Here is an 11,222-nt window from a genome sequence, read left to right as displayed (position 1 = left end):
TCATTTATCAAAACTATAAAATTTACAATTTAAAAAAACCCTTTGGTACATGGTACAATAGTAGTATACAATAGTACTTTATATTACACTATCATAACCTCATCAACTAGTCACTTTTAAATGTTATTAACTGTAAATCTGACTTTATTTCAATAATCTTAATGATGCCGTCATAAAAAATACAACAGTATGATGTATAAATTATCATAATATTTGAAATTCCGTAGTTTTATCAATTTATATCATTTACGTAAATAAAATTTTGCCTCTTAGAAAATTATTGTAGATATTAATAATTGACATGTTAAAATCTTATATGCATTAGCAAATTAATCTGCATTATACAAATTACTGTTAACATCTTACATTTGTATTATTTTGTGCATACACTTAATATTATGAATAAATGAAATATGTATATTTTTATTTAATATATAGTTACATGGAAACTACACAGATTCCATTAAATGTACCAAAAAGATAAAGACAGTTAAATATCGTATGAAAACAACTATAAATGCAAAAGGACACTACGGTAAATACAGTAGATGTGATACCGTTGATAGATTAACCAGGCGTAGGAGTGACAAAATACGAATAGCTGAGAAGTATAAATTATATTTGAAAAATAGATTTAGATGGGATAATAAATGAAGAATTATAGACCTATAACGATTTTACTATTGTATTATTACTGTATTATAACTATTGAAAGTTTGATTATTTAGAAAGTAACAGGATTACTCGGATAAAAATATGACTGTACTGTTTGTAAAGCTGCTAGTTTTCTGTTAATTTTATGATATTTATTACTCCAAACAGGCTTTGCCTTGCAGTTTTTTCTCTTTATTTCTCATAGTGATATATAGTGTAATAGTAGTTGTAGTTCCATATGTATGTATTGTTTATGTGTAAGTAAATGTAATGTTTTTTTGGTTAGTCTGTACAATTTTATAAAAATCGTATCTGTAATGTTTATTTGTGAGAAATAAAGTTTCTTTCTTTCTTTAAAAAAAAAAAATAAAAAATTGCATTGTTCAATGATACGGAACATCGAAATCTTCAGGTTGGTCTATTCTTTAAGGCCTCCATACGTTACATCATCTTACACCTTCGAAAATGAGATCGAGATTAACGTACCAATAGATATGTTAACCGTCAGTTATAATTATGCAACTTAAGTGGCCAATCTGAAAAATGAACCAAAAATTTAACTTAAGAATCAATTTCAATCTATAGGATATTTGTAATAAATTAACAAGTATAAGTATGGTTTTGAGAAATTCATCTAGAATGAACCACCCTCTGTGAATGGTCCATTCCCTTTTCTCACTCCCAAGCTTTTCCACTCCCTTTTCCTGACTTTCCGCCATCGTGTTTCTGACATGACGATCGCCATTTACTGTTGCCTCAGGTCAGCTGTCAGTAGTCATATTATTTTATTTTTTTTGTGAACCGCAACGCCAGTTTACAGAAAGTTTACATCATCAATAGCTGATCGATTAAACTAACGTAACAATGCAGCCTGTATAATTATCAAACAACAATGAAACAGTAAGCAGCATTTAAACCCTCTCCATTTGCCAAGAAACTATACCTAACCAACAACAATTAAATAAATACTTTAAAAAATAATATAACATATTCAAAACTGATTTATAATTAAATATCTAACTATAATAAATATCTAAATTGACTAAACAAATCTATATATATATATAAAAATGAATGTTTGTATGTTTGTCCTTTATGGAATCGTGAACTATTGGACCGATCATGATGAAAATTTGTACGTATATGTATTTTTCCACGGAGAAGGTTTATAAGCTATGCCCATCCCTTTCCCGATTCAGGATTCCGCCCCACTGGTTACAGAAATACCCATAAGAAATGCATTGCAGCAAACATATGTTAACGTCTTTTCAAATTTTTAATCAGCTGTTCTTTGTAAACATATATTACACTTATAGTTTTAAAGCATAGAGTAAGCTTAAGAGAAACGACAAATTTTGTTTAAACTGTTTTTGCAATCACTGTTAAACATAGACTTTACTATCCAGATAATACAATTCAAATTTGACGTAAAAATTCACCTTTAACTGCAATATTTATTTAATATAAACCATGCTCATGCTTGATCAGAAGAGTAATGCAGATATCATAATTACTATCTTACGTTGGCTACAAATATAAAGAATGTTATAAAATCAACCTTAGTTGTTTTTTTTGACAGAAGTATGGTTCTCAAAACTCCGTGTGTACATATTCTCTCGATCGAGACAACAAAGCAAGCTCAATCGTGGCATCGGAGATATAACTAATTTAATCTAAAATTTATAATAGTAAAAAAAAAAATTACTAAGTAATATAAGGACTTCGGTTCTTAAGATTTGCGTGCGAAGCCGTGGGTAACAGCTAGATAGAGGCAGGAATATGGTACATACCTTCATAATACGCCCAAGAGGCTCACGATGGAACGACTATCAATTATCTCAGCAATGTTTAGAATGTGATAGAAAAAGAATAAGTGAATATAGTGTACTGTTTTCAACGGGAAATTGCGTGCGAAGCCGCGGGCAACTTTTGCAAAAAATTATTGAAATGCGCAGCAAAGCGCGCCGGGCCCGCTAGTTATATATAAATATTTGAGGAGATAGATAAGCGCATAACAGTAAATATATAACAGAAAGCAGCAATTACGACACAAATACAATCTAATATTACGCCAATTTAATAGTTTAGAATTTTAAGGACAAATTTTGATAGGAAGGGAAATGTATAAATAGAGATAAGAGTATAATAAAGGAATGATGCCACTCACATTGAAAATAAGCAGAATTATAAACATTAGACATAAACAAAAAATTTAATAATATAACTAACTTTGAAATAATTTTAAATACAGATTTTGTTTTATATAAATAATAAATACATATTTGTTAAAAAAAATAAATACTTGTGGGAGTGCAACACATAAGTAAAAATTAATAAAACAGCAATGATAAATTGAGGTAAAAATAACAGCTAAATGTTGGTATTAACTTTAGAATATCAAATTAACAAATACATCAAACATTATTCAACCTTTTGCAAGGAAAGAAACAGTGTTTTTAGTCATGAGGGTGGGGGGGGGGGGTTAAAAGTTTCCGACTCGATGAAGGCGGGGGTTGGGAGAGGTACGTCATTTATTGCAGACCTATTGTCACCTATATTCTTTAGTAAATTTAATAATTAGTGTTTGAGCGTGGAGTTACCAAACAACACGTTTGTCGAGATTCCGACTTGTATTTGTCACAACGCTCAGCTACAATTTGTTTATTTTAACCTACATTGTAGTTACGTGCTAGTTTAATAATCAGATTGCCGTCTCAAAACGTAATGTTACTGATTTTGTATCAGTAAATGATAGCATGTCTGGCATGTGTGGGTTCCGAGTGTTGACCAAACACGGTATATTTAGTAGAGCAATGTAATGTAACACAACACGATGGAACAGGAGCAACGACAGACTAAATTGACAGATTGACTGACTTTTTGGTTTTTATTTCACAGTTTCAGATAATACATACCTTAAAAATTCCAAACATGTTATAATCCACACAATAAAATCAGTCAGTATATAACGCTAAAAAGGCCTTTTATATCACCACTGACTACGATTTTTCACGTTAATGTGAAATATTTAGACTGTGCTTCTTTTTTTATCCTGGCACAGTAGCAGTTTGCTTAGGAAAGGAAAGAAGACATAGGATAAAGCAGAATCCAAGGAACATTTCGCTGCTCATGCTCAGGTTATTGAGGACATTATAATATGGCGTTGGAGAACCTTTGAAAATTATTATATAGCTGCATGGAAATAATCTTCGTGTAACTGTATCAACAACTATTCAGTTAAATAACAATTAAATACATACATTTATAACTACATGTAAGAGATTGTACACTAGTAGAAAATACGTACACCTTTGAAAGCTTATAATACATTTTATTACGCCGTAAGATTCAATATGTGTGTGTGTGTGTGTGTGTGTGTGTGTGTGTGTGTTTGTTTGTGTGTGTGTGTGTGGGTGTGTGTGTGCGTATTTGTGTGCGTGTGCGTGCGTTTAGAATATGCCCTTGAGGCATGACTTGCTAGTGATATAACCTAAGTCTAGCTATGAGCACTTCCCCTCATCTCACTCTCTGCCACAATTGTGTAACTGGTGGCCGAACGACAAATTTCCAACATCAAAGATTTTGAGGAAGGAAGGCATGAAACGTAGCAACAAACAATGCCACGAATTGTCTCATATCATGTACCCTCTTAATACAGGCACCAGACTAATAAACCTTAACTCAAGACATTTGATTATATCAACTGATAGAAAAATAAGCGGTGAGACAGGTGGGAATATATTTTTTTTGTTCAATAAATTAATACGTAAGAATTAAGTAACTTTACGATTAGTCAATGACCTAAAACGTTTAATATGTAGTTAAAAAAAAGTTCGGATTGATAACATTACGCAAAATCAAATAGTTGGGACACATCTCGCAAGATTTAGTTACTTAGTGCCTGCCGCACTAAGCCCACTTTCACCGGAAATGTGTGATTAGTTGAACCACTTAAAAAATGGGAGGTGTTCATTACAATGTTCCTATCGTAAATATTGTATCCCTCGCTGTACTATCTCCTGCGTTTCACTTTATGTGTTGAGTAACAACACTAAGAACACTTCAGGGGGAGGGACAAGACGTATAGTTAGGTTAATCATGTTATAAATCAGCTGGAAACGTTAACGGCTTGTCATTTCCCCTGGATTGAGAAGAAATCTTATTTAGTGAGCCGTGAATTTCTGGCAGCGCGGCCGTCGGACATGGACGTCCACACTTTTTACAAGGAAATGGAAAGAGAACCCCAGAAAGGAAACGGAATGGAAGACTGATGAAGACAATGAAGCGACACGCTCGATCGGGCTTGACCGAGAAACTCTGAACTGTCGGTAGTGAATGCGAGGAGTAGAAGGGTGGTAGGGCGCATGTCCTAGGATCGGGGAGCCGCCGCGTGGAACGCCCGCGACAGCGACAGTAGTGCGAGGGTAGCCGCACGCGCCTGGTACCTTGCCCTTCGTACGCCGACCCTTTCATACGCCTACAGCTGTTAACTTTAAGTGTTGTTTAAGAGCCTGCTTGAAAATCACGCAGATTTATTCTTTAAAAATGTTTAACGAATTTAACAGTAAAAATAGTAACATTAACGCGCAGCAGTGAGATTTATAAAATATAAACATCTATTGTAGAGCACTTAAAAGTTTTACAATTGAGAATCCAAATTTGTTTTACTATAGAACAGAGAGTTTTTTCAGCAATGAGTGAACTGCTCACGATTTCCTGTGTGTTTCTGCTCTTCTGTGCTCCTTCAGAATCTATTACTTACGGTGAGTAAAACAAATAAGCCATTTTACTTTCTTAGGATAATTATCTTAAATTTCAGGACAATGGGAAATGTTGTAGGGTAGATTTATTTTTTAAGAATGAGAGAGATGCCTATTTTTGCTTATATTTTTAGTTTGATAGTTGGTACGTTTAAATTTGTTTTCAGTAAAATTGTGTTATAAAAAATATACTCAACATTCCAATGTCTTGATGTAAAGCGACGGATAATTCTTACATGACATTGTTGAAAACATTATGTAAAAGTATTTTAATCTGACAGAACTAATTTGGAAAATTTTTAAACTAAATATGCAGAACAGCAAGTAGAGTTTTAGACGTATGTAAAGGTAAATTATGTTCGACATAAATAACAAATGGCTTTAAAATTTACGTTAATGACTGATATGTTGTTTGCAACATTCATTGATAAGTGTTACGGTACCTACCAGTTATCATCAGTGTAAATTTATAAATTGGCACAGCTGAATTTCTGGTAGCTACCGAGGTCATATTACCGAGTAACTATTAGGTACCAATTAAGGCCATTAACTTGCTTCTGCATGGTCAATTACCAATTTACTTACAATTATACTGCCACTGAGCTAAATTTGTCAGGTCCATACACTTACTTCATTCAATATGTAATTTTTCATAGTTTTCAATTTTTCATTTATGTTATAAAACCAATCTCACCAAATACCTTCCTCGTTTAAACATTTTTTTATTAACATTTACTTTTCGAGACTCATAATATTCATTCAGGAAAAAGTAGCTTATTTACTAGTTTGGGGGATATTTTCAATATCTCCTGAATTGTATTTTAAAATTAGTGACTTTAAGCAGTATAGTTACTAGTAAGTTCAATTACAACGATGTAAATACTTTGAGAAATAAGTTTTATTTCCTGTAATAATTGTAAAGATTTCGACTAAGTACAAGAAAATAATGAATTGAAACCAATACTTTGCTGTAAAAGTCGAATAATCGTTTATTAGGATATAATTATACATGTTTATTGTAATTCGCTTAGACAACTGCCTTGTTTGCTAAATAGGTTGTCATTAGTTTTGTGAGTTTAATTTTTATATCAGACTATCTTCACCCTTAAAAAGTATTATACTTATTTACTACGAGTTAATATATGTATTCGGAAATGGATATAAATATCTTAGTATAAATAATTTGTTTTTAATAAGCACTGATTTTCAATAATTAATAATAAAATGAAATGTAGAGATACTCCAAAATAGTAAAATATACATCCATTATAATTTTACTAATTTGGAAAATATTTCAATGATTCGGAATATTTACTGCACATAAAACACTTTAATAAGGACGGTCTGACACTTTAAATAGCTCATGGTTTTTCTCAATTATATTGCTTTTTGTTATTATAAATCTGCTTGTCACAAGCTTATAAGATAAACGAATATTTTCGTTTATGTAGTTTGAATTTCATATTCTTTAATAAAACAGAAAGTAGCAGCTAAAAATAAGTTCAAAGATATAAAAATATTTAATTTGCAAGTCATTTTGATATTTCACAATAAACATCTTGAATAAAGTGTTCAGGGCTTGCCACTTAAGCAAATTAAGGTTCTAGCTTTGAAAGCTTTGAACGTTGTTTTCAACACGCTTTAAACAAAAATTTATATACCTTACGATTATATGAAACACAAAATTTTTTATACCGGTTACAAATTATATTTCTCTACAAAATTAAATTAAACCGAGACATGGAAACTATTATTATTGTTAAAAATTAAATACACTACTTTATAATTTGAGATTAAAAATATTAACATCGATTTTGCAATATTAGTTTGCACGTAATTGGTATCAAAATTTAAAAATTAAAAATTGAAAAAACCAAAGTGTACTACTCAGTCTAGTTAATTGTAAAATCATGTAAGGTTATATTATTTTGATTTGTTTACTATGGATATAAAATCATAAGTTTCAGAGATGAAACTGTGATGAAATCAGTTATAATGCGTTCTCAGTCATCTCGTCTTAAAATTGCAATATGGTAGTTTTGTAACAACAAGGGATACATTTTCCTGACCAATAAACTTTAGACGGCGTTTCACCTTGTACCAATGTTTATCCCTTATGGATGGAAAGTACACATCGGTATCATATTTGAGGCATGTATAATAACATATGTGATATATTATATCATATACAATGTATGTATACCTATGCCTTTCGTACCTTCATATGCGTATTTATAAAAAAACAAGTATTAATAAAATTGGCTTAAATTTTTTAAGCAGTACATACTTTTTTACTGTAAATTTCATAATAATAACTATAATAGCAATATAATAATCATCTTGAAACGCTTATTATCTTATTACTGATTTTAAAATTCAAATGTAACAATAAACGAAACATTTTGCTGTGGAGCCTCCCTGAGGACAATCTTTTTTAACTGCTTATCAGAATATTCTATATTATATTTTTTAAGAAGTATTTAAGTTTTTATATTTCCAGACACATTTATAGTACAATTTTAAAAATATCTAACTAAAACTAGTTTACAAAACTTTAAATAAGTAATATATCCCAATAGGATTGTCAAGGAGAACATATAATGTAACAAAAATAATTATACTACTAATCCTACATAAAGCTTTTCAAATATTTGTTAAATTCAAACGTCTAAAATCCATGTTATGAAGTTTTGGTCAAACTAATTCAACAACGGTACAGCAAAATTGAATTAATAATTCCGTATTTTTTATTGGTGTATCCTACAAACGTAATAGAAAGACTTCCCTTTAAAAACGGACTTGACAGCTTAATTTTATGAAAGTTCATTCACACTCATTAGCATTTTATTACGCACTGGTTGGTTTACCATATCAGAATAAAGGTACATTTATTCTTCCCGTATCAGGTTGAGTGTTCCGTTTAGCTCTTTGTTGGAAGGATGAAGATAAGTTATAAAAAACACAGATTTTAAATGCATGTTATTGCTCATTTTAATTGCTTAATATAAAACTAGCAATATGCCTATGATAAAAACACGGATTAGGAATATTTCTGACTCGTCCAAAAAAGGATGTAGTAATATTAATTTTACAAAAGAATATTTCTTATTCCTTGAACCATGTAAAACTTGATTCGTGTAATATTATTGTTTTCATACGAATTCTTCCAACCCCGAAAAAACTTGCAGGGCAGTTGTCACACACGCGCACACACACACACACATATATATATATACTATTGCAATCATTAGTTACAAATGACAGACTATACTGCAATAATTATGAAATAAAGATTTCTGAGTCAGCAAGCTTTAATAGAAAGCATGATTGGTTTAACTACATTGAATGCTACTTTTAAAAACAAATAATAGTTCGATTTATGAAATCTTATTGTACTTTAATAACAAGACTATTAAATATATAAATGACGTAAAAATTACTCATACGTCTGTCCTTGCAGCACTTCTATTGCGTGTAAATTAATCCTGAAAAATTGTTTTTTTTACATAAGCAAAGAAGTGTCTATACTTCTGAAAGAAAGAATCAAAATATATATTGCATCGTTCAAAAACAGTGATAAGTCATTCAATAGGCGTGATAAAATAACTTATTGCCTAAGATATAGACACTTTTTAAACGATATAAACAGCCATTTTATGTAAATATGTTATATACTAAATATAGTATAAAGTTAATAAATATAGTATAATAGTACCTTAAACCGTTTCCCAATAAACATACTCTTAATATTTGTACATACGTTATTCATGATACGTAGATTGCCATCACTAATTTCTCGTAAAACGAAAAAATACCGTTTTGTGTTTGGAACATGTAATACTAAATAAACACTTTGTTTTCAAAACAATTTCCATATTGACCAAAATTATCTGTTGCTGTACTCTAGGCTCTTGAATAACATTTAAAAGTGCTGATATTATTAATAAAATTTTAATTATATGGTTAACATTATATAATATAGTACACGTCGTTTAAATAGTTCTAACTTTTAAAGTTTCTTTGTGTTTATAAAGTAATATCTACATCTTAAATGTTTGTTTAATTGTTGGAACGGAAAATTAGTTATTTTCTATGAAAACAAAGCGGTTTTCTTAAAATCGTTGAAGGGAGAAATAACAAAAACAAAAAGCACCGACTGACGGTAGATGACTGATGGCATCATTAACTTTTAAGCGTTATTTAACACCAGACTCTTCATTTAACGTTTCCCTTAAAAGGAATTCATACAAAAACCTCTCTGCTTTCTTATTATCATTGGTCTCATTAAATTGTGACTTGCTGATTGTTCCAAACAAAAAATTTAGGTAGTTGAAACGAACATAAACGTAAATTTAATTAATGGAAAGTTGTATTTTAAAAGACATTTTGTCTTTATGACCTGAATTAAATAACTACTATTAGATGGATTTTATATGAATTTGTTTTCTAATACGGTTATATATTTCAATATGGGTAATATTTCAGGTATAATGTTCTAAACTACTATTGTTGTTTGATAATTCACAAGAGCCTAAAAAAATATATAACTCTCGTAACTCGACTACATTTTTTATTTACAAAATAGAGAAAATAATTATGAAGTATTGCTCAAATAGTCATTTTATGAAAATACCACAACTATTTGGAAAATAGTGGAGCACATAAACATAATATTTTATGTTGATGTATCAGGAAAAGGTATGAATTAAAATCTGTTTTTTAAATTATGTATAGATTTGAACATGTTTTTCATAATGGCTTGAAATTTTACTCAAAGAAATATACCGCGACAATATATCATTATGAAGCTCTAGTCTGAAGTATGTTTCCTTCATTTATTTTAGACGCTTATTCGAAAATTTTAATTTACTATCTGCAAAGAAATAGATTTTTTATTGCTTTTTCTTATTAGTTACAAAAGTGCCGGAGCAAGAGAATGTACTGATCAATGCATTATTAAGTATCTTTACTGCAATAGTGTCGTTTTCCATTCCTCTGGGCAATATTTTATGATATTATGAGACTCCCTAAAGACTTGAGACTTTATACGTAGGTTCATATTGCTCCACGCAAGGTAGCTATTGATTTTGGGTTAGATATTTAATAGACAGTCCGGTTTTCAGACTATCTGTCCGACCCGAGACTTTAAACTCGGTATATAGCTTTCTCTTCGTCAGAGGAAGAATGATACAGATTTAAACTTGGAACTTAAGTTTTCATTCGTCAAAGGAAGAATAATTGTGGTCTGATGCTGCTGCGTAAGGATTGCTCGATAGTGAAATATCCTCGGTGCCGTAGAGGATACGTCCTGAAACAATCTTGCTGTTCATACTAATGATACGCTATTCCCACTCTGCTGTGTACAGCACCATCGCCCACACTATTAAATGCAACTCGTTCAAACTCTACGCACCCCTAGGACGTTTTGCAACTTGAATCATTCATGTCATCTTGTTATGCTTTTCAAGATCAAAACCCAGGGCGACATTAATTTGTTGTTAAAACTCTTTGTCAGTTCCTGTATCCTGCAGGTAGAGGAGATGGGGTGGGGGTAAATGAATCGGCTGATAGAGCAGTTACAGAAAAGGGAGTTAAAAGAGAGCCTTCTGAGCGTAAAACAGACTGAACTCGATGGCGTGATATCACTGAATAACGCTGAGTTCAGTGGTTTTAGAATTGTTTGGAGGAACTGCTCATATCACACCAGATGTTGTACTGAACTAGGTCGAGAGACTTGTAACTGACATGCGCGTCATAGAGCATCCTTATACCGGCCCACATACTAAATATTTCCTAAACAATCCACTG

At 31.0% G+C, this 11,222-nt stretch overlaps 1 protein-coding gene across 1 annotated transcript in view; it reads left to right on the top strand.

Moving 5' to 3' along the window:
* Positions 1-5,104: 5,104 nt before the first annotated feature.
* Positions 5,105-11,222, top strand: part of LOC124370041 (alkaline phosphatase-like) — a 191,685-nt gene continuing 185,567 nt past the window's right edge. Inside the window, exon 1 of the mRNA XM_046828354.1 lies at positions 5,105-5,417. Coding sequence (XP_046684310.1) covers positions 5,348-5,417 — 70 coding nt within the window. The 5' untranslated portion in view covers positions 5,105-5,347. The remainder of the gene's footprint in view (positions 5,418-11,222) is intronic.

The sequence above is a fragment of the Homalodisca vitripennis genome, chromosome X, assembly GCF_021130785.1.
Source record: "Homalodisca vitripennis isolate AUS2020 chromosome X, UT_GWSS_2.1, whole genome shotgun sequence".
Lineage (NCBI taxonomy): Eukaryota > Metazoa > Arthropoda > Insecta > Hemiptera > Cicadellidae > Homalodisca > Homalodisca vitripennis.
The sequence above is the reverse complement of the archived record's forward strand: the minus strand, read 5'-3'. Positions and strand labels throughout refer to the sequence as shown.